Genomic DNA, 24,732 nt, shown 5'->3' on the forward strand with positions numbered 1-24,732 from the left:
GGCAGCGCCTTACCTTCCATGCTTTAAGCTAACCAAATTTTTTTGTGCATCATTAACTTTAAGGACAATAATATAATAAAGATCAATGACCTTAGTGGTTATGCTATACTTGCCACCAAGTGTCCCAGAATACTAAACTAAGCTTTCAGAAAAATTTTCCTTGCCCATTCATGCCACTCCGCCCTCCTACAACCGCATGGCCATGACGAAATGTTTCCTCTGATTATCAGGGGCCATAGTTTCTCAGGCATCATTAGGTCGCTAAAACCATCCTCTGCACCGGGTAGTGATCATATTAATGCCAAGTTCCTCCTAAGCACAGTTGTCTACATGTCAATCATTCTAACTAAAATTTGTCAGCAGTCCCTCAGCGATGGTGTTTTTTCCCTCCAAGTGGAAAGTCGGGAAGGTAATTGCAATTCATAAATCAGGCAATAAGCATTCCCCTCTAAATGACATAGCAATTTCGCTCATTGCAAATACTGCAATTTAATACACTACAGCATACCTTGGCTTCTCATGTAGCTAATTCTGTGCAGTCACATTCATTTTTACTTCTGTTCGCAACTCATATTGGTGTGAAACTCATTTAACGCCAGTTGTACACAAACTAAACACCATTCTTGACCATAAGTCTTCGGCTAACTGCATTTTACTTCACTTTCTAAAGACTTCAACAAACACTGTCACAAACTGCTCATTTAAATATAACAACTTTTTAATATTGATGCTTGCATTTATACCTGGATTGAAAGTTTTCATGCTAACCGCCATCATTTTCTTTTAGCTAATGGGTCTAATTCTGAAGAATGCACAGTCCACTCTAGAGTAACAAAGGCTCGGTCCTCGGTCCTCTTCTGTTGCTTTTTTATATTAACTGTTTACCATCTAGTGTTGCCTCTTGCGTTCATTTGTTTCTCAATAATTCCGTAATTTTTCCAGAAAGAACACGACCAAACGATGCCGCTTTTCATCAATCTGAAATTAACGCCGTATTTAACAGGTGTAATACATGGCTTCTGGAAGTAAACAATAAAAATGCAAATCCATGTGAGTGTCACGAAAGATTACCAGTTTACCCATTTATAATTTAAATAACGCACGTTTCGACAGCGCCTCTTTAGACAAGTACATTGGAGTTCACATTAGTAGTAATCTAACATGTGATACTCATATCTGTCAAGTTGTCTGTAACGCCAACTGCATGCTCGGATAGTTTCATTGTAAATTCACAAAATTACTTTTGTCTCTGAAGCTAATGGTATATAAAACACTCATTCGCCCTAAGCTGGAATATACCGTGTCGGTTTGGGATCCACATCATAAGAATTTGCTACATTAGTTCGAAATAGTGCAAAATAATTCGGTCCGTTTCATTACTGTATCATGACAAGCGCTGACTAGCCGGGAGGTGAAATGACAGCAAACTACTTCAGCGATTCCTGTTGTTCTGCACCCAATCACTGCGGCAGCTGCACTTTGCCGTAGTGAAGATCAGCGTTTTATATGTTTGTTTCTTTGAGTGCGGGTAACGGGACTATAACCAAGCGGTTATAGGGTTGTTTTTTAGAATGGAAGCGTGTCATTGTATAAACCTATAATTTTAAGTATGAAATGATATACATATGAATAAAATATTTACAACTTTTCAAAGGTAGATGTATTTATGTAATAGCACGGGAGTAATAGCATGGATTAGATAATTTATGACCTTCTCTGCCTTAGAGTACGTAATCCCTTTTCTACGTGAAATAGTACTGCATGCTACAGAATTCGAAATAAGCACATGGGCAGGCTTTAGAACTTTCAGATATTGGCTGTCGCAGGCTGCACCTGTTCAGTTAAAATGCATACTTTTATGGAGTATTCGCTATTGTTTGGCCAAAAGCTTATGGCAATGCTATTTTTTTCTCGGCGGTGCAGCATTTTATTATTCAATGTATTTCTTTCCGATAATATTCGTTCATTACATATATTTTTGTTTGTTTTGTGGTAACACTCACATGTCTTTGGTTCCACCGCTCTGTGCGATAACGTAACTGCAGCTTTGCGTTTGAAATGACCATCAAATCTGAATTCTCCTTGAACCATTTCTGTATTGTAGTTTTCATGTAAATCAATATTTAGGCTTCCGGTAAGGAGGCAGTCGCTGTGATTGTGGCTTCTTGATTTTAAAGCCTGGTGACTTGTTCTGGAAGTCCCGTCTTGTCTCCTTGAAATAAAATTTACGGCCCGAACTTCTACTACAATTGATGATGATGCTTCCGGTATGGATGCAGTCGCTGTGTTTATGGCTTCTTGATTTTAATGCCCGATGACTTGTTCTAAAAGCCCCGTTTTGTCTCCTTGAAATAAAATTTACGGCCAGAACTTCTGCTACAACTGATGATGAGGCTTCCGGTAAGGAGGCAATCGCTGTGTTTATGGCTTCTTGATTTTAAAACCCGATGACCTGTTCTGAAAGCCCCGTTTTGTCTCCTTGAAATAAAATTTACGTCCAGAACTTCTACTGCAACTTATGACCCAAGTGAAATCAAGTAGTGGCACCGACGAGATGTGAAAGAATTCATTCTCTCTGTAGAATCTCTGTACTACTTTATCGGGCACTTGGTGCCTGTGAATACTGCCAACTACAACTTGAACTACATGGTAATGTCACCGCGACGTGGCTGTTGGCATTGACGTTGCTAATGCTTTGCAAGTTGTTTTCTATCAACAACCTTATTGTGGGCATAGTTATCTAAGAGGCTGTGTTCTGGACGCCTGCTTCATTCTAGGCATGTGCCATGCTTGAGGCGAATCAGCATAATTTTCGTGCGCGGCTCACTTTTATTGCGGGCCGTGTTCTCACGAGCATGACAAGGAAGAATTGCATGAAAGCACAACGCATTCTAGTGAAGAGCAACTTCTACGAGATAGACGCACCGTAATCTTCGTCCACCACAGTATTGCTCGTTCTGGCCTCTCAAATACATGCTCAGATGCCTCCTGCTCTCGGAGACTGCGTGCAGCACGAAACTTTCCAGTAACATTCCTGCGCTGTTGAGCGGAAGCTCAGGCCGCTCGACCACAGGGGCCTTATAACGTAAAACTATTCCAATATGTTTTTATTCCAATGTTCCAAACACAACTTCAATTCTGTCGTTTTTAATGCTGTTTGCTTCGTTTCTTACTTAAGCTTAAGCCTTATCTTTATCGTTTTATATTTACCATTGTATTATTCTTTTGCCTCATTATGTATTTTCATTTGTATTTGCATTACCGTATTATTATAATTCGCTGCCTTTTTGCTGTCAAGTAGTATTAGTGTATTTTTAAATTTATAAAAGGTCCCCCTACAGTGTTTATAGTATGGGACCTTTTTCTGTACTAAATATCAATATTTTTGTTATCTACATTAAGTATTCAATAAACTTCAAACTTCAAACTTCTTTCTGACGTCAAATTTGCGTAACCGCCGACGCAAGCTTCGGGCGGTCACCCGCAGGCTTGTCTGAGCAGACCAATCATACGCTCTCCTTGTTCATAAGAGGTCACTTTTGTTTGCTTGAAGAACGAATAACATTGCCTACACTGAGTGGCTTGTCTTATCTAATTGGCTCACAAGAGGCGAGGAGCACGTTCAAGTGGAGAGGGATTCGATGGTGCCCAGCCACTGCACTGAAAGTCCATAGCCCGATGAAGAGGGTGGTGCCGGAGTCTGCGATTGGTCCGCTTTCCCTTACTTAGTTTGCGGTGGCTCGTCCACAGTCGCGGCGGCATGTAACGGAACCTTAAGAATGAGGCTAAAACGGATCCTCAGCAAAGAAGAGCTGGCAAAACGAGGTCGTAAAGGGACAAAAAGTGCTCGAAAACGTTACACGGCCACGCGAAAAGTTTTATTACACGCAAATAAACCCATGCTCTCTGGCAGGTGCGAGTAGCCAGGGCCTGAGCGATCGGCGGCAGCCATCTTTTATTCCTTTCGGAACGGGGCAGCCTGCGGCTATTCAGAAGAAAATTCAGTTTTGTTCGGCATATCACTGCATCTTTAACGCATACACGTCACTTTAACGCGGTGAGTTCTTGCGGTTTATGACGTCGCGTGAGAGGAAGGTGAAGTGGGTGCAGCCCGAAAACTTTTGACCGATCGCCGAGGGCTGACGGCGAAAACGCATAAATCAGAAATAACTATTTTTCTTTTGTTCGGTCAGATAATTCGTAGTCAGTGTGTACACGTCATATCAGATGGGGAGCTATTGCGGTTTTCGTGACGTCGTAAAACAGACAGGCGAAGTGGGAGTAGTCCAAAAAGTTTTTGACCAATCGCACAGGGCTGGTTGCAGAATTGGAATAGAAAAGTTTGGGATAGTTTTACGTTATAGCGCCCCAGGTCACTTTTAAACCTTATAGAAGAGAAACTGTACCGTTCATAGTGCAACGGAAATAAGAGTAACGGTGGCGTTGTGAACTAAACTATACGACCGAGAGATGGCACTGACAAAATCATAACTAATATCATCATCATCATTACGTAGTGAGCAATGTGGCCTCTGCGGTAGCGGCTGGTGGGGCTTGTCGCGGTGCTCGCTTGTTGGTTTCGGGCATTTTGTTACCGCTTTACGGGCAGTCATCCTGTCTGCGGTACTATAACATGACTACAGGTGTCTTTAATATGTCGCCAGGAGATCGAGAGGCCTCAACTGGTAAAAAAAGAAAAAACACTTGAAACAAGTCAGCTAACATTGTTTATTGTCAATGGGGAATGAAGTAGTACACGCTCACAATTTTCGTACAGGTCAGGTGGAGTTATTGCTCTCAGACACTAAGCTTACAATATACAGAAACACAGATAGACATCTATTCAATGGAATTGAAAGCTGAAAGCGAACGAAGTTTTCGCATCATGTTCGGCTTGCCGCTAAAGTAGGGAGAGCGACGCTTCAGAAAACAATATTTATGCCGGGCTACCTTCGTACTTGTAGTTAGGTACAGCGCTACTTGACGCGTTTCATACTCACATGATTCGTCTGCGTTCTACGAGTTCAGCTACATTAAAAAAGAAACATAAAAGTGCTCGGCAGAGATGTACTGTCAGCAAATTAAGCTCGAGCTGCAGTATCCTATTGTTTTCATAACATATTGGCGAGAGGCATGTAATGTAGTAAAAAAAAAATAAACGTTACGCTCTATTCTACTCCACATACTGCCTGCTCTCGACACTTCTGCTGCACATTTGGTGTTCGGGTGCGCCAGTAGAGGCTTTGACACAAGTCGAGTGCTGGAAAGGAACGGTATTGAGACAACAGTGCTAGGAAGGACTTCTGCTAATATTGTGTGAATAAACAAGGACACTAAATAAACAATTAAGTAAACCCAAATAATGCTCATGGGTCCTTGGAAAATGCAATTTACTGTTTCATGCAGAAGAAATATCTCGGTTTGTCTATACAAACAAGGCAAAGAGGTTGTAAGAAAATGAACACTTCAACTTAGAAACAGAGGTGAGCAAGGGAAGCCTCAGCCTGGAGCTAACGTCTCAGCAAGCAAACATGTTTGTGAGGGCCGTGATGAAGACAAGCTCCCACGTAGAGGCTTCCCTTGCTTGTCCACTGCTAATTGACTGAAAGCTAAGCAGAACTCGTATGAGCATATTTAAAAAAAACTTTTTGGGGACACACTGTACTCAGGTTTGTCATCTGTTGTTTGAAGACAAAGTAAAATTGTTTCAGTGAATTGTCTGTTTGAGAAGTGTAGAGCAGGCCGATTGTGTGAACATACCTTTTCTAGCTATATCTTACGGCGCAAGGATAGCCTAGTTATTGATTTCATGCAAACTGTAGATGAACCATTCGTAATTAGCAAGCGTAAAATAATGTACGTATTCCTATCTAATTCTAATCCTAGCACTTGGCATCCTAACATTCACTTAGATTTCGGCATGCCATTTAAATACGTTGCTCTACACATTAAAAATAGCTTAAAGTGGTACATTAATATAAATTATGTCTTTAACAATGCTAATCATATGATCGGGTACTTACAGTGGAACTTTTTCAAAGCACAGTCTACGTTAAAACAAAAATTTTAGAACACTCTAATACGTTCCAAACTTGAATATGCATCTGCAATACGGGATCCCAGTTGCGTTACTTGAAGTAGTAAAAGTAACTCTTCAGGTTTCATTCTAATTAAAATCGTACTGAGAGTATAACCTAATTGCAAACTAACCTAGCGCTTATACCAGTAGCTAACCGCCGTAATGTCGCCTGTCTTTCGATATTTCGCAAAAATTTTCCACCACATGACACTTCACGTCGGCTTCATACTGCAATCTCAGTACATTTCAATCCGTGTCGACCATCACAGTAAAAACGAATTGATTCATGTTACACGAAGTCTTCCTTTCAACTTTTCATTTCCTGTACATCTCTCCCCCCCCCCCCCCCCAGGTATGTAACTACACTTCTCAAGTATCGCAGCCATCCCCGATAACAAACTTCTTGCGAAGCTGTAGCTAACATTCCATAATCAGGATAATTGTCATATTAACAGAACTGACTGCACTTGTTTATTTGTTTGCTTTATTCTACTACTTTGAAACAACTCCCCTCTTTTGTGCAATATGGCCATGAAGGTATCTTAAATCGAAAAATAAAATGAGCAGTGACTGCTAGAGTTTCAGTCAGCATGAAGTAGCATTTTCGCAAAATTGCACTGGGTGCATTTGACCGATTTAAGATTATATGCATTTACATGTAACAAATTGTTGTGAGTGAGCATGTGATACTTGGTGGCAATGCCTGTCAAGCTTATTTGCAAAGAGCAGATGACAGAGTTTGTGCATTGGCAAGTTTGCTAATTGTTTCGGTTCTGGTTGTCATGGCTATAACGAATTGAAAAGAAACAAGTTGGCCCTAAGCAAGTTACTTCTCCAGTTGTCATAAAATGCCCTTAAAAGCAAATAAGCATGTATGTAAAATTTTAGGATTCCCGCTCGGTATGATACAAAACTGTAGGCTTCTGCTTTCTTGATTGGGCTCACACACCTCTATCTGGTAAACTTGCAAACATTTCATGGTGAGGCACATGTTCAAGAGGACCTGTTGTCATTATCGTGACCATTGAGCTTCTTATGGCTTGGCGTGGGCAGCTTGCAGACCAATAATCTCTCTCGTCCGTCTTCCTGAAAAGAGGAATCATGAAGCCATAATAAACATGCAAGCAAAAAATTGTGAAGCAAAAGTAATTCAAATAAATCAACAAATCATGGTTGTAGTTGAAGTGTTCAGAAACATACCTTGTAAAGCTTTTGGCTCCTTGATGGTACTTCCTAAGGTGACACATCCACTGCTGTCTATTATGCCCAGAGACAATAGAATCCAAAGGGATCAGCAAATATCAGCAGCATTTTGGAGGCTGGAGTCGAAAGAAAAAAAAATCCTCAATTACTATGGTGTAAGTGTGAGTGAGTTTATGATACAAGCATGACCAAGGAACGTGTGCAAAACGCTTCATGACACACACACACACACGCACGCACGCACGCACGCACGCACGCACGCACGCACGCACACACACACACACACACACACACACACACACACACACACACACACACACACACACACACACACACACACACACACACACACACACACACACACACACACACACACACACACACACACACACACACACACACACACACACACACACACACACACACACACGCACGCACGCACGCACGCACGCACGCACGCGCACACACACACACACGCACGCACGCACACGCACACACACACACACACGCACACACAACACTGTGTTTTGCGTGTGTATTTCGCTTGTGCGTTTGCCAAATACTAGTTAGTAAACAGAGTCATTTTATTATGTCTCCAGCGCAATATAATTTAACTGTATTACCGGAAGTACCTTTGCCACTAATTTGCAGTGAATTTATCGCCATGTATCCTTTGTGCAGAAACAGGCAAAAGTATTTATTATTGACGCCGTACTCTGTATTAGCAATTTTAGCAAAGTGTCAAAATAGCAAGAGCCTCGTTTGAAATGCCTTTAAAAAGCAATTACTCTATAATAAATAATATTTTCCACTTACAAGAAATCACTACATGAATCTGTTTTATCCACCTCGCACGCAAAGGAGCTCAAAGTTGAGGATGTGAAGCACTGTCTCTTTACTCAGAGGTGCACCCGCCCAGAGGTTGCAAGGTTAATCCGCTTTCTTTGGTAGCCTTCGAAGAGACTGCGCTCAAATCCAGCGATGAATTTTCACGTCAGCCAGCACATCTTTTTTTTCAAGCAACACGTCGTCATGCGGCCAGATGTGGCAGATCACTAACGATGGAAGCCCTCGAGCAGTTATGCCCCTGAAACGACGCCGCTGATAAAATTCACCGTCTTTAAACACTTTCGCTTGGTGGCAGCTATAGAATGTTGGACGCATAAACAGGCTGAGATATTATTACTATCTACTTAGAACGAACCTGCGTGATGCTGCTCAAAGGAAACGACCACACCGTTCGCAAATATTGCCACCGTACAGTTCGAATCGATAAACTGCACGGACTGCAATCCACACCAGTGAGCTGCTGCTTATCACACTTGGGTGAGGTCTCAAATCCTTTATTCAAGTAATAAAGCACAGACGTTAATAACGTAAGTCCAATAAAACAATGGTCTGCTTATTCGTAAAACAATGACACGTAAAGTATGCTTCTGGGTTACTATATGTACCTTTATAAACCAAATAGGATGGGTGGATGAATGGATGGATGGATGGATGGATGTTATGAGGGTCCCCTTTGGTACGGGGTGGTGAGTTACGGCACCAAGCTCTTGCTATTATACTGTCTAATGTCCTACCTAGGTTAAACAATAAAAAAAAGAAAAAGAAACACTATGAACTACCACACCCAAATTTTCTGATCCCCTAGCGCGAACTGTGCTTGTGTGCGTCTCCGTCTTTTGTCGTTTCTCCACTTTTCTTCCACCTGAAATATTGAGGTGGAAATATTGTGCCACATTGGGCGCCCCTAGCAGAAAAATTACGAACTAAAGTGAACTACCAAATTACAGTAGCTCCACTTGCGCGCTTCATGCTGGAACGCGCCGCGGTTCATTTTTCGCCCTCTGTGGCGATTCCTGGAACTTGGAAGTGTGCGGGGCCTGGCTCGACTAGCAAATGCGCGTAGTGTCACAACAGTACGTCAGAATCCCAGTAGAGGTGGTTGTAGAGAAGTCGCATATTCTTTTTTCACGCTGTGGTAATGGCGAAGATGGGCAAGATGATGGGGCTTGACGAAGAAAAATATGTATTTCTGTGTCCTCGATGACGACAACGATCGTCGTCAGCGTAACGATGAATGAGCGGACAGGGCATACACGATTTTGAGCACTTAACGGCTGTCACGGCAAAATAAAAGGTTGACGGTACTCCCATAATTAGTTGCATTACTTTACGTTTAAGATTTATTCGCGGCGTAAGGTTTCCAGTGTACTGTTGCTTGTGAGAAAAGCTTATCTGCTGTAGAAACATTAGTGTTCTCTGGGAAATATCAGGCTCGAATGAATCGTTGGCAGATTAGACCACTGTATATGAAAACGGCTCTCTGCCACAATTATATAACTATAGGAAGCTGCATTCAATAAACAAGGTCACTAATTTTAATATCGACAATGCGGAGATATGTTCAAGTGGTGTCATTCTCAGCCAGCGCAAAGCAGTGAGAGAGAGGCGGGAAAGGGGAAATGCTTACGTGGCATTTATTTGCATATCTAACGCGATCCAGAGGCCCGCCTTCGCTCTTAAGCGTATCGCATTCGCAGTGTAGTAAGTAAACAGCAGATGCGGCAGCTTTCTTTTTTATTAGGAAGCGCCAAAACTTGGGCACGAGGCAGGAAGAAAATGAATCCTTGAAAGTTTGCTTACACTCGCAGATCAATCACTTCCCAAGGACAGGCGCGTCCGTGAACCTTTTCTTCCTCCTTGCCAATAAGAAGAAAGCGAGGTCACTCACCGTTGCAATTTTCCAGGACCTCTCCTAAGCTCTTCATGTCTTGTGTTATTTGCACACTGAACAAATAAAATGACAAAAAAATGTTTTCTTAGAGAAACAATAGATGTGGCGACCCGCCTTGAGGAAGCCTGTACTTGAGCTATTTTCTGTCCTGTATACGTGTGTAGGTTGACCTTTTTTTCCCGATACCAGGCGGGCGGTAGTGGAATTATTTGCGTATATAAAGGCCGAAGCGTCTTCGGTGAGTTCACGAGCATCTCGAAAAAACTCCAGAACCATGGCCCGCCTCTTGGTAGTCTGCATACTCGCCGTGTCTGTGGCCTATGCCGCCTCGTACCAGTATTCGATCGGGAGCAGCGGCCTCTACGGCGACGACAGCTCTAGCTTTGGTGAGTCTGAATCCCGAGTCCCACATATCGGAGGCAAAACTTCGCACACTTAATCAGTCTTACACTCAAGTTCTGTAGAAATTTGCAAGGTGGTAGGAGATGAAAGGCAGTCGACGCGACAGTAGCAGAAGGCTAGAGAGGGATCACTTCGCCAGTCCTCAGAACGCAGACTGGAGATGAAAAACAGCGTATCCCTAGTGAAAATGCGTTCGGCACAGAAGTGCTACCTTGAATGGGCAGCCGCTGTTGCATAGAAGCTACGCATGAGGCTAGCCGTTAGCAGCGTGAGGACAGGATTCTTTAGCTCCCTTTGCTAAAAAAGTGATGATGTTGTGACCGTCTGCGCTCTCTATACACAGTGGAGGGAAACATCGTGCGACCGCTGCTAATTTTAGGCGTACTTGGGTGCTCAGCTATATATATATATATATATATATATATATATATATATATATATATATATATATATATATATATATATATATATATATATATATATATATGTGACAGTAGTAGTTCATCGGATCCGGTGTTGAATAATATCTTTCAAAGTGCAGCCGCTCATAGAGAAGCCAAACCAAACATTTACTTTCGACGTTTCAGCCAGGGTCCGGCCTTCATCTAGAGTTTTTGCCGTTATACGTGTGTGTGCATTTCCTCCAATATATGTGCCTGTGTGTGTACGTATAGCGAAGGACAGAGAGAACGAGAGGAGACGTTACTGAGGGAATGAAGAGGCGTCGGCCTGAGGTAACAGTCTTCTAGCCTGCCAACTGCTCAGGGTGAAAGAAAAGCGAAGAAAAAGAGGGATATGAGAGGTATGATGAGCAAACACAGTAGGACGCGATTGCTCAGTCTACTAAGCCTTTAGGCTAAACTGTAGGCTGTGCAGTTTGGTTGGATACAATGACTTCGAGTGCGCTTTATTGAAGTTGAAAGCTCGAAAATGCTACAAACGCATAATAAAAATGCTAATCATGTTGATGTTTCCATATATGTTTTGCCATGCTTGTACAAAATCTTTCATTAACGAAGATGTTAAAGCCAGATATCTGTATTTAGGCTTTCTTTTTCATGGGTGCGGAAGGGGGGGGGGGTGTTGTACGTATATAGAAAATACACACTAACGGGGAAGCCAATGCGACGTCCGGGAGGGGAATGGTCGCGCAACTAGGATAGCTCCGAGATGCATTGGACACGTTCCCCCCCCCCCCCCCCCCAATCTCACCCCACCCCAGAGGAGTAACACATTCCGCTTACTTTCACCGCGAGCGCCTTGTCGACCCCGACATGCGGCGCACCATGCCAATTTCATCGCTAGTGGCTCAGAGACCTAGATTGGGAAGAATCGTGGATAACATTTAATGGAGAATACCTTAGTAAGTTGCGATTCGCTGATGAAATTTCCTTGCTTAGTAACTCAGGGGACCAATTGGAATGCATGCTCACTGACCTGGAGAGGCAAAGCAGAAGGGTGGGTCTAAAAATTAATCTGAAGAAAACTAGAGTAATGTTTAACAGGTCTTGGAAGAGAACAGCAGTTTATGATAGGTAGCGAGGCAATGGAAGTGATCAGGGAATACATCTACTAAAGCACGTAGTGACCGCGGATCCGGATCATGAGACTGAAATAATCAGAAGAATAAGAATGGGCTGGGGTGCGTTTGGCAGCCATGCTCAGATCATGAACAGCAGATCATGAACAGCAGGTTGCCATTATCGCTCAAAAGCAAAGTGTATAACAGCTGTGTCTTACCAGTACTCAACTGCGGGGCAGAACCCTGGAGGCTTACGAAAATGGTTCTAGTTAAATTGAGGACGACGCAACGAGTTATGGACAGAAGTATGATGGGTGTAACGTTAAGGGGATGAGAAAAGAGCGGATTGGGTGAAGGAACACACACGAGTTAATGACATCTTAGCTGAAATCGAGAAAAAGAAATGGGCATGGACAAGGCATGTAATGAGGAGGGAAGCAAAGCGACGGTCAATAAGGGTTACGGACTGGATTCCAAGAGAAAAGAAGCGTAGCAGGCGGCAGAAAGTTAGGTGAGCGGATGAGATTAAGAAGTTTGCAGGGACAAGATGGCCACAATTAGCACATGACCGGTGTAGATGGAGAAGTATGGGAGAGGCCTTTGCCTTGCAGTGGGCGTAGCCAGGCTGATCATGATGTTGATGACGATGATGATGATGGCTCTGCCATCAACGGTTATTTCGCTCGTAACAGCGCGATGTGCGTGCACAGGCAAGTTGACAGGCACAAGTAAAAGAGTGACCGCGTCATAGAAGGCAAGGTTGAAAACACGCACGCTTTTGACTATCAAATAATGAGGCAATGCACATTTACGCATGGTTCCGTTACACCTACGAACAATTTTATTTGCTGCTACTGTGAAAAATATTGGCGATTGAAAGCGCAATATGCAGCTACGTTCTCAGCAGTAGTAATCGTTAGAAGGAGGAGCAACTTTAGTACACTGAATGTTAGAGGACTCGCGATAAAATAAAGTGACTTTGTTTGACACAGGAATTGAGGTACAGACTATCATGCATTACATTAAGTACAGATTAGTTGCAGATGGCCAAAGGTGGATTGTTTTCAATACGCGGTCCAAATGTCATATTGAAAAGGCGTTGGAAAACGCTCCGCTTTGTACGTTGCATAAAAACGGAGTACTACTTATGCTCTTGCTGGCTAGAATTCAAAATTTCAGGCGCGTATTCATGCGTTATGGCATAAATAAAGACAAGGTTTCTCGCGTAGGTTCTTCGGCAACACGATGCACCTAATTTAATTAAACGCTACTCCACTAAAAGAAAACATTGTGTAGAACTTATGCTCAAGATATCTGATGCGGCCTAACTTATACGGAAAGATGCGGATATAGACAGCAATATATGCGTGCTGGCCCTATATATACTGAGGTGACCGCCACATCATGCCACAGTAGTAAAACCTAAAATATTCGCCTGTTTATTCGCAGGTGGTAGTAGCGGTCTAGGATTTGGTAGTGGTGGCTTCGGCGGCAGCAGCTATGGTGGCGGCCTCGGCAGTCTTGGCTTTGGCAGCAGTGGCCTCGGAAGCGGCAGCTACGGCGGCTACGGAAGCTACGGCGGTAGCGGCCTCGGCGGTTTAGGCTTCGGCAGCGGTGGCTATGGAAGCAGTGGCTACGGTAGTGGCGGCTATGGCGGCTATGGCGGCTATGGCAGCAGTGGTCTCGGTGGTCTTGGCTTCGGCAGCAGCGGATACGGCAGTGGCGGCTACGGCGGCTATGGCAGCAGTGGTCTCGGTGGTCTTGGCTTCGGCAGCAGCGGATACGGCAGTGGCGGCTACGGCGGCTATGGCAGCAGTGGTCTCGGTGGTCTTGGCTTCGGCAGCAGTGGATATGGCAGTGGCAGCTACGGCGGCTATGGCAGCAGTGGTCTCGGTGGTCTTGGCTTAGGTAGCAGCGGATACGGCAGTGGCAGCTACGGTGGCTATGGCAGCAGTGGTCTCAGTGGTCTTGGCTTAGGCAGCAGCGGATACGGCGGTGGCAGCTACGGCGGCTATGGCAGCAGTGGCCTCGGTGGTCTTGGCTTTGGCAGCAGCGGATACGGCAGCGGCAGTTACGGCGGTTATGGCAGCAGTGGTCTTGGCTTCGGCAGCAGCGGATACGGAAGCGGCAGCTACGGCGGCTATGGCAGCAGTGGTCTCGGCGGTCTTGGCTTCGGCAGCAGCGGTTACGGAAGTGGAAGCTACGGCGGCTATGGCAGCAGTGGTCTCGGTCGTCTTGGCTTCGGCAGCAGCGGATATGGCAGCGGATACGGAAGCGGCAGCTACGGCGGCTATGGCAGCAGTGGTCTCGGTGGCCTTGGCTTCGGCAGCAGCGGATACGGCAGTGGCAGCTACGGCGGCTATGGCAGCAGCGGCCTCGGCGGTCTTGGCTTCGGCAGCAGCGGCTACGGTAGTGGCAGCTATGGCGGCTATGGCAGCAGTGGTCTCGGTGGTCTTGGCTTTGGCAGCAGCGGATATGGCAGTGGCAGCTATGGCGGCCATGGCAGCAGCGGCTACGGCAGTGGCAGCTACGGCGGCTATGGCGGCAGTGGCTTCGGGAGTGACGACTATAGCAGTGGATCAATGCAGAAGTCAGTGATGTAAACAGCACGCTGAGCAAAACGAGATGCGCCGGCGGGAAGGGTTTACTAGTTCAATAAAAAGCTCGCTTCTCCACCGTTTCATTTCATTGTGGATTATTATTTTGTCAGAATGGTATCATTTTTATTTTGGCAGCTTTTCAGTGCCTGAATACAGAACACAGACCATAAAACACTCTCGTGGATCGTTACTCCCAGATAGAAGTGTTGTTCGTGCTTGTGGATGCAACATACTAGGACGCGTAGTTTGCTGTTATACTTCAAGAAGATTGCTCCCCCCATAGCGAGTCTCAACAAAAGGCGAAAGACACAATGCATGAAAGTTACGAAAATCGCACGCAATGTGGGGAGCTGAAGGTATATGCGAATTGTTTTGCAGGTAGCAGGCTATTAGCATCGTTTGGGATGCTATAATGTTTACGCGAGTTTACTAGCAAGTGACATGAATTGACGACATGCCGATTGTTGGACTCCGGATGATCATTGGACGAGCGTAAGTGAGAGCAGCGCGGAGTTTGACGCCATCAGAGAGTAAATGTTGTACAGTCCTACATATCTATCTCTATGCCATTTGGTCTATGTAAAGCTAAACAGCGATGGCATTCGTACTGCGGTGAACAAGCGTAAAACCTATCTGAACGATCGAGAAGGCCCATGCCACAAAGCTCACAGAGCTTCTGGGTAGCGTTAGCTGTTACCTGTAAATGACTGGGGGAATGTCGACCGATAACACAGCGTCTAACAGCGTCTCGAAGAGCTGGCTGTCACAAGGGAAGAATGCGAGGAGCTGACGTATGCCTCAAATGACGTATGTCTCAACGAGTTAGTGTCCCTTTCGCACTGGAGAAGTGTGCGAGCATCAGACTGCCTTGCTGGGAGACAGAAGTTTTATTCCACCGTCTGTCACGCATAATACGTTTTCACTGAAGAGACACGAAGCGAAGTGTAATAGTGGTCTACCTCCCACAGGGTGCCTGGCTTGAGGCAAAGAATGCTTAACATTAAAAATTTCTGTATTGCTTTAAAGCAACAATAGCTATAGCGCAATATTACATGTGTTTATTCAGTGTGTCTAACCGTAACAACGACTGCGAACATTAGGAGCTGTGCGTGAAATCTCAAGAAAAGGAAGGATGCTGGTTACTAGTCATTTATATGTGCGTGCTTTTGCTTCTTTTTTTTGCCGCTTGTATCGTTTACCTTCTTCCACTTCATCTCTGTTATCGGCTCTGCAATGAAAACGTTGCCGCTAGAGGCTATGTTGCTCCTAGCGTTCTCCTTTGTCGGTATTCAGGAGGAAGTGCGCCGAATTTCAGCCTGGATTGTTTACGAAGGGATGACCCATTTCTCCCGTTTTTTAAAGGACAGCGAAGTCTCGTTTTGCATGGCTCCTCGTAAAACGTTCTTTTGATTTCAAGGGTCCCTGAACCACTTTTCATCGAAGCGTAGAATGCATTTGAAATGAAAATAGGCTTTTTCAGAAATACTTCGCCACAAAGAGTGAGTACTTTAATGCATTCAGCAGAAGCAGGGTTATCGACAATCAGACACGGGTTCCGCCGTGCTCCCGTTCTTTCTCCAGTGCCTTGCACTGCGAAGGCTACGGCGCAGTGGGGGAGTGGCCACAACGCTCCGCCTTCTAATTGTCCCCGTGGTGCCCAGTTCAAATTTAATTTGTGATGGGAACGTAGACGCCACGGCTTCCGATTTTGGTACCTACGACGAGCTAACGACAAGCCGAACGCTTTCTTCCTCAGCAAGTCCCAGTGCGCTTAGCCAGTGGACTCGTGGAGGCACACCGCGGCAGCCGCAGTATCTAGGCTATGTAGCCGACCGCAACTACCAATAGCTGCCACGTATGTGAATCCGCTTTAATACGAAATAAAGCTTAAGCCTGCCTCCTTTAGAATGTAAGGAGGCTGGCTTCTGTTCATGAAAGAGAGCTCTTGAGAGAAAGGTGCACTTCGCGATCCGCTTGCGAGCTCCAACGCGCCGCGTACGACGGCAAAACGATGGCTGAGATGTCCACAGCAGCGTATGCTAGCCGCGGACAATGTTGTTTCACCAAGCCCGAGGGGTGGTACAGGGCTCCTTTAAATAAACTGTTTTCTCTACGCTCCCTGTGGATTCGCTACCATTAGAGTAATTTTTTTATGTTCATCTGAAGACCAGCGTTCTGGAAACATTTCAAAACTCCGTGAAGACGAGTGAGGTCCGTCGAAAAATAGGAAGAAAACACAACAACGTCATCAAGGTAGGATAAGCAGATTTTGCATGTGAGACCGCGAAGCATGTTACGCATCATGCACGCGAAAGTTGCGGGTGCATCGTGGAGTCCGAATGTAATGACGTTATTCCATATAGTCCATGAGGGGTGCCAAACGCTGTCTTAGGACGATCTCCCGGGGCCACGGGGGCCTACCAGGAGCCAGATCGCAGGTCCAATGACGAGAAGTACTCAGCTCCTTGTTGACAATGGTGTGCATCGCACATGCAGGGTTAGGGGCAGACGTCCCTCCGTGTCACACCGTGTTGAGACGTAGGTAACTGACACAGAATTGAATAGAACCATCTTATTTCTGAAGTACTACAACTGGAGATGGATCACGGACTCTGGTGTGGTTGGATGGCGCTACGCGCGAGCATGTCATCCACTTTGTCATTGATTACACTACGCTCCGCCACTAAAACGCGATAGGGATATTGCTCGGATCCGGTATCGATGTGGTAGTAACACTGTCCGCACGTCCCAAGCCGTGTTCAGTGCAGTTGAAGGAAGCGCGGAAAGTATCTAGGAAGGTCAGCGATTGCTTGCGGTGTTCCAGGGGAAGGTTGGCGTGAACACACAAATGAAAGACTTCGGCAGCCAATCGTGAACATTTCAAAAATGATGTTAAGGTGTCGAGCGAAAGACGAAAACAGGAACGAGGAACTTCCAAACACTCAGATATGTCTACGGAATTGACAAAGCCGAGGGTCTCGTCGCAAAGAAGAGTGAGCGGGTGTGCGAGCAGGTTGTAGATTAGCATAAGCGTTTTACCAGCGGCTACGCCGAGAACGGCGAGTGGAAGTAGTAGAGGTTTGAGGGTGGGCAAAAGAATGCATCCTCTCCCGTAATATAGAGTAGATGTAAGCGTGAAATGGCTACCGACAAAGCACACTGGTTGGAGTAACTACGAAGATTAATAACACCCATTTCACTATCACTCGCGGTGCGCCGGAGGCTGCCGGCTTGGTAACGCAGCGTGGCGCAGTCTCTCGAAGGAGCCGGTGCAAAACCCACACCGCGATACTCACGGACCGCTGGCGTTGAAAAGAGCACAAGTAACTATTTCTCAGCGCAAAAAGATGACAATTATGTGTACGGTGCACTGCATCCGCCTTTTGAGCATAGCTATTAGAAATGACAATATAAACATATGCGCACAATAAGTTACAGCTTGAGTGATATTGTGAACAAATATTAGAAAGAAATCGGAAGCAATATTTTTTGTAACTTGTTTGGGCAGTAACTAGTGCATGTCATGCGGTCATGTACAAAGAGCTCGGGGTCAGAGATCGCACTTACTTAAGTTTTGAATGGTCGCCCGGATGATCTCGTTTTCTCTTGCAACGATGCCCGGATGTTGTCGTTTCATTCTCGCCCTATTCTCGTCCCATTCTCGTCTTGAGTGTCCGAATTACGGCTCTGGATTTTGGCTCAATGTCTCTCGAAGGTCGCCGACAACGGGAGCTAAAAGCATTCCATGCTTTAAGCATAAAATGCATAAAGCAGATGAAGGCGTGAATGGTGCCAAACAAAACGAAATCCGTCGAAGTGTTTCACGGCAGGCCAGTATTAAGGGGGCAGGAGAGGCAGTCGGCAGAGTGTTGTTGAGCGGTCAGCTCTTGTGAAGCTCATCGGAGCTTCTTGTCCCAGCTCATCCTCTCAAGAAAATAAAATTTAATTTAAATCTGAAGTAATTAACCAGCTATCCCTGTTTGCTTTTTGATTATCACCATTCTCTTCCTGTGTCTTAAAGCTTCGCCTAACTTTTGTCGTCCCATTCCTGTTTGCGTGGTCCTTAACTTGCTCTCTAGCTTTTTTGTTAGCCTCCAATAACCTGCCACATGTTTTCACTCGCACAATGCAATGGCTGCGCACTTTCCTTTTCAACGGAGTGGTAAGCTCCCACTCAGGATTTGCGAATGCCTGCAGTAATCACTCCAACCCATTTTTATTCTTCTGTAGGTTTCTCTCTCATGATTAAGGTCTTGTGCCAGTAATTGACCTAGATAAACCTCGTTTCCCACAGACTCTAGGGACTGACTGTCGGTCATGAATTGTTGTTTCCTTGCCAGGCTATTGTGCATTACCTTTATCTTCTGCATAATAAACTCCATTCTACTCTTACACCTTTTTGATTAAGGTCATCTATCATATGCTGCAATTCGTACCTAGTGTTGCTGAACAGCGCAATGTCACCTCCAAACCGAAGGCTGTTCAGATATTCACCATCTATCCTTAGTCCTAAGCCTTCCTGGTCAAACAGTTTGAATACTTCTAAACATGCAGTGAACAGTATTGGAAAGACTGCGTCTCTTAGCCTGACCCCTTTCTTAATGGGTAATTTTCTACTTTTCTTGCCGAGAAACACGGCAGCTGTGGAATCTTTGCATATATCTCACAAAATATTCACGTATGCCTTCTGTACACTTTCATTATGGGATAACTGCATGAGTGCTGGTATCTCTGCTCAATAGAATGCCTTTTAATAATCTATGAAATCCATTTAGAGAGGTTGAGTGTACTCATTAGAATTACCTGATAGATGGCAAAGACGTGATTCACTGTAGAACATTCCGTCCCGAAGCCAGCCACTATTCTTAGCTGAATAAAGTGTTGCCCTGATAGGATTGAAAATTTCTGAATATGTTACACAATACTGAAAGCAAGCAAATAGACCGATAACTCTTCATTACTTTAATGTCTCCCTTCTTAAGGATTTGCATATGGTTGACATTCTTTCAGCTCTCTGGTGCACTTCAGGTCCTGAGGCACTGCGTACACATGGTCTCAAGTTTTTGGGATATAATATTCGCTCCATCTTCGATTAAACCAATTGTTATTCCATTTTCACCTGCTGCTTTTCCCACGAACATATCTTGAAATGCCCGTATAACTTCATCCTCTTCGCCACTACTTCAATGAAGCTTGCGTGCCTGCTCAGGGTGCTGTGCAGCTTAGCCTGGTACGCTTCTGCCGCTTTTACTGTGTATATAATAAAAATTTCCGAAGACGTCACACTGTTTATCTTTCATTCCATATATATTGCTCTGTCCCATGCATAGTTTTCATCTTGCTGATATTATGATGTGGCCATTTTCTACAGCTTTCTCAATTTTTCCAAGGTTATAATTTCGAATATCACTTACTTTCTTTTTTTTCATCAGCTTTGATAATTCAGCGAATTCAATGTGATCGCTATCTCTCCCTCTCTCTATATGGTTCCTCAAAGCACCCGTGTGGAGGTGAAAATAAAAGGCATGTATTTATTAATAATACTCTCGGTGCTTGATCAATACAGAAGAAGTTCTGTCTAGTAATATTGGGATTGAACTTAAGGCTGAAATTGAAGGAACAAGAGCAAACGCGTTGCGACAGTTTCTTGGAAGTTACGCCGCTGACGTCACTGCTTTGGGGCGAATGCTGTGAGGCAAGTGCAAGCGTCAGTAAAGAAAGCTAACGTTTATGGCATTCGTATCATTCTATATCAATCACTGACTAGGGAAAAGCCTCTTCGACAATTCCTGTCACTACTGTCAGCGGCAAGCAAGCAAGGTCGCTCGCCTGCAAAAACAGTATGAGCACACTTTCAGACGACGTTCCGACTTGTCCATGGCTATGTCTATAAACACATAAAGAAAAAAAGGGTTTTACTCTGCAAGACAATAGAAGTCTCTGACATCAATTCGTGGAGCTTTCATAAGAGCTATTTTTTTTTCAAGCATGCCACGTAGCCTAACCCTCCCGAAGACAGGCGATCAGCAGTGCGAACTTGGTATATAAGGAGTACTTGTCTTCTACGTCTTCACAAGGCTCCTACAGTCCAAGACCGTGACCATGGCCCGTCTCTTTGTTGCCTGCGTGCTCGCCGCGTCCGTGGCCTGCGGGGCTTCCTACCAGCAGAGCGTGCAGTGGAACGGACCGATGGGTGGAGGCTTCGGTTCAAGTGAGTTTGTTGTGCAATTTCTATATAATGAGAATGCGTGATCCAAGACTTGAAGCATTTTATGCGTCTGATTCCCGTCATACGTGCCTTAACAGCTAACAGCGCGCAACTAAATTTGATGAGCATTGGCGCTAAAGAGAGAGAGAGAGAGAGAGAGTAAGCTGTTATGTAGCGAGGGACATTTATTAACAAAAATTTGCCAAAATTTAGAAGCTTGGAAAATGTGCAGTCCGACATAGGCTTCGTAATTGGAAGTGAACGCCGATCGCTGAATAGTGTGAATTGAATGTATTGAGATGTAAAAAGCGGAAAAGATTGATGTAGTTTGCCCGCATCTCAGCCAGAATAGTTATACGAGATGAGAATTGGTAAACATATCTGCTAATATTTCAGGATGACCTTCTTTACAGTAGAAATACCTTGTAGACAGCAAAATTGATCAGGATCGCAATTATCTGGGCAGTCATCAATGCCTAGTAATGTTTGCATAGGACCATGCTATGACGCACGCAATGTAATAAGCATACGTATATTCGTATTGTAAACTGACACATCAGGATAGTTTGCTTTTACGTACATACAATATGTGCATTTAACAAAAGCGGAATAGCTGTATCCTGGAAAATAACTATGTTTTGAATTTACTACATGAAGTTTCGTTTATCACGACATTATTTTTCAAGTTTTATAATCATTGATATCATAAAGCAATGTCCCGCTTCCAACTTCCAGGTAGAATTACCACGCTTTCCTAAATTATAAAGTTTATTTAAATTATCCCAGCGTTTGCATATAGTATTATATAAAGTTATATATAAGTTATATAGTTATAGTGCATATATAGTTATAGTATATGCATATAGTATAGCATATAGTTGAGTGGTTGCTCTTCTATTCCTGCTATGCCCGTGTTATCGATATACTTGAATAACCTTATTCAATTTCATATGAAAAAAAAACAAAGAACCGTAGTGAGCCGAACTTTGCTTTAAATTCATCTGCGCTTCCTGCCATGCGCAGCTTTACGCTGTATACATTGTAGAGAGTTTCTTCTTAGGAGCTCCGTATCATCAAAGAATGTTTGACAGTTCAGAGTTTAATTATCTGGGGATATATTTCTGCCTAAGAAGGCCCTATAGGAATATCCGCTCCCTCCCACCTCTCCCTCCGAATAAGTTCCTAGATTATATTTTGAATTGGCAGCCCCGGAGCAAAATGAGTTACTTATCAGGAAGAGAACCCCTCAGCAGTTCCAATCCCGATTACCGAAAAAAATTACCCGAAGCGAATTACCAGTCACCCGAAACAAATTAGCGAAGTTCTTGAGAGATGGAGAGAGAGAGAGAGAGAGAGAACAAATTTAGTGAAAATGACTGCAAAGTCGGTTAGGCTCCCTCCACGCAGGGAGGACAAGCTTTTACCGCGACACGGCCACTACGTCAGTCTCGTGCATTGTGCTCCCCGAGGTCTTGTTGGAAGAGGGCTCAATAAAGGTGTAATGGGCGTTAGTGAATTCAGTCTAAAACCCTGGTTGAAATCCGAGCAACGCAAGTAGTCGTATAAATTTATATTCCTAACTCAACGCGGACACGTTCACTGTATGCACGCATAGTGGACAAAACGTCTTTAATTGTCGCAATGTGGCCCTAATAGAGCGCAGGTGGCGGTGCACTTTAGTGCTGATTGTGCTAGAAAATTGTGACGCAGGCACCCATTTATTGTCCACATTAAAATTAACAAAAAAATAGAGTTTTTGGTGTCGGAATCTAGATTTGATTTTGAGAAACGCCGCCGTGGTGGACTCCGGATTAGTTTTATCTCCTGGAGTGGTCAAAATAATTCTGAGGTACGCGAGCGTTTTTTCAATTTTAGAACTATTTCAGCCCGTTGAACCCAGAACTTCGTGCTTAGCAGAGCAACGCCTTAGTCACTAATTCACCATGACCAGTATATATAGTGAGCACTCTCACACTTGTTACTGTTGCGCACTTTAGTTGCTAGAGCAATAGTGCATAATACCAAAGCCAAGGCAAAACATGCTGTATAGCGCTTGTGCTTTTTGGCTAAGCGAAAACGTGGTACTGCAAGAACAAATTTAGCGACGATTTAGCAGCAAATACCGAAGCACTTACTGGTATTTACTTATTGCGTTAGCATACATGATTACAACCGCGTTCACCACATTAGAAAGTGTTGTTAAGGAGAGCTACTTTTGTCAGTCATATTATGAGAAGCCAACAAATAGACACCAATGACAGCATAGGGGAAATTACTTGCACTTAATAATTGTATTAAGGAAATGATAAATTGATGGAAATGAAAGTGATTGAAAAAACAATTGGATGCAGGTGGGATACGAGCCCACGACTTCGCTCTACGCGTGCAATGCTCTTACGTATTGAGCTACCGCGGCGCTGTTTTCGCGTCCCCTTTCTGGGGCACTTACGTTTCACTACTAGAGCTAACCCTGGGAGTGTTAGCCAGCGCCACTACTCAAAAGCCCGTCTGATTGGTGGTGACCACTCACATTTCTGTAATTTAATGAATAGCTACAAGTAACTTTTTTTTTTATTCCCCTGTGCTTCCTTGGCGTCGTTGCTTGGCTTCTCATGACACACACACACACACACACACACACACACACACACAATATATATATATATATATATATATATATATATATATATATATATATATATATATATATATATATATATATATATATATATATATATATATATATATATATATATATATGTACGAACGCGTGACTAGCTTCCCAGACTGCACACAGATCCACACGAACTCCTTTCCTCTGAAAATCCTGGTGCTACCACAATTATGAAATGTACAAAAGGCTTGATGAGCTCCCCATGAACATACTTACAGGCAGCGGCGGTGGCCTCGGCGGCGGCTTCGGCGGCGGCCTCGGCGGTTCCGGCGGAATGGGCAGTTCCGGCTCTGGCAGTGGTGGCTTCGGTTCCAGCTTTGGAGGTGCCGGAGGCGGCCTCAGCTCATCGGGTTACGGAAGCGGTGGATACATGGGGTCCCAGGGAGGACCTTCTTACAGTGGATTAGGAGGGGGCTCAGGCAGCGGAAGCGGTCTCGGCGGACTCGGCGGTGGAGTCGGCGGTAGACTCGGCAGTGGACTTGGCAGTGGACTCGGCGGTGGACTCGGCAGTGGACTGGGCGGTGGACTCGGTAGTGGACTCGGCGGTGGACTCGGCGGTGGACTCGGTAGTGGACTCGGCGGTGGACTCGGCGGTGGACTCGGTAGTGGACTCGGCGGTGGACTCGGCGGTGGACTCGGCGGTGGACTCGGTGGTTCCAGCTATGGCAGTGGCAGCTACGGTTCCGGCTCTGGCTACGGTTCCGGTTCCGGCCTCGGCGCACAGGGTTTCGGAAGCAGTGGATTCTTTGGGTCCACTGGAGGACCTTCTTACAGTGGATTTGGAGGAGGTTCTGGCAGTTTCGGCGGCTTTGGTGGCCAGAACCAACAAATGATGCAACAGCGTACTGTCATGTGAACACCGTGAAGAGCAAGAAAAAGAGAAACCCTGTCGAGATGTTGGCTGCAGTAAAATAAAACAACTTCGGTATCAGGCCGAGAGAAGTGCAATGGAGGCGTTTTTCGCTCTACTTCTCCCAACCAGAACACACGTGCCTTAGTTTACTTGTGCGTAAAGCTGAACGCGAAAATTGAAGGAATAACTTATGTACGCCTTGCTTCCGTGCCCAGAAAGGAGCTGTGGTGGAACGTAATGCCCATGATCGAAGGAAAGGAACGTACCCGTACAAAACACGCAACGAAGAGCAGTAAAAGCATAATTAATTTACGATGTGATATATATATATATAAATATATATATATATATATATATATATATATATATATATATATATATATATATATATATATATACATCAATGAACGTGACGAAGGGGAACCAATGGGTCCGGCTTTATAAGTGAAAT

At 44.6% G+C, this 24,732-nt stretch overlaps 2 protein-coding genes across 2 annotated transcripts; both read left to right on the forward strand.

Moving 5' to 3' along the window:
* The first annotated feature begins 10,258 nt into the window (after positions 1-10,258).
* LOC142589774 (uncharacterized) lies at positions 10,259-14,640 on the forward strand. Its single transcript, XM_075701364.1, has 2 exons — positions 10,259-10,408; positions 13,396-14,640. Exons 1-2 carry the CDS (start codon positions 10,297-10,299, stop codon positions 14,547-14,549), a joined length of 1,266 nt encoding a protein of 421 aa, XP_075557479.1. The 5' UTR covers positions 10,259-10,296; the 3' UTR covers positions 14,550-14,640.
* Positions 14,641-20,600: 5,960 nt separating this feature from the next.
* LOC142589775 (uncharacterized) lies at positions 20,601-24,376 on the forward strand. The gene is made up of 2 exons (XM_075701366.1): positions 20,601-20,757; positions 23,647-24,376. Exons 1-2 carry the CDS (start codon positions 20,649-20,651, stop codon positions 24,282-24,284), a joined length of 747 nt encoding a protein of 248 aa, XP_075557481.1. The 5' UTR covers positions 20,601-20,648; the 3' UTR covers positions 24,285-24,376.
* The last annotated feature ends 356 nt before the right edge of the window (positions 24,377-24,732 follow it).

This window comes from Dermacentor variabilis, chromosome 8 (genome assembly GCF_050947875.1).
Source record: "Dermacentor variabilis isolate Ectoservices chromosome 8, ASM5094787v1, whole genome shotgun sequence".
NCBI classification, from domain to species: Eukaryota; Metazoa; Arthropoda; class Arachnida; order Ixodida; family Ixodidae; genus Dermacentor; species Dermacentor variabilis.

What these genes read in the sequence shown, in the direction of transcription:
- LOC142589774 (XM_075701364.1), top strand. Translation starts at nt 10,297, where the DNA reads ATGGCCCGCCTCTTGGTAGTCTGCATACTCGCCGTGTCTGTGGCCTAT. An exon ending in CGACGACAGCTCTAGCTTTG is followed by an intron (nt 10,409 to 13,395) that starts GTGAGTCTGAAT and finishes GTTTATTCGCAG; the next exon opens with GTGGTAGTAGCGGTCTAGGA.
- LOC142589775 (XM_075701366.1), top strand. Translation starts at nt 20,649, where the DNA reads ATGGCCCGTCTCTTTGTTGCCTGCGTGCTCGCCGCGTCCGTGGCCTGC. An exon ending in GGGTGGAGGCTTCGGTTCAA is followed by an intron (nt 20,758 to 23,646) that starts GTGAGTTTGTTG and finishes ACATACTTACAG; the next exon opens with GCAGCGGCGGTGGCCTCGGC.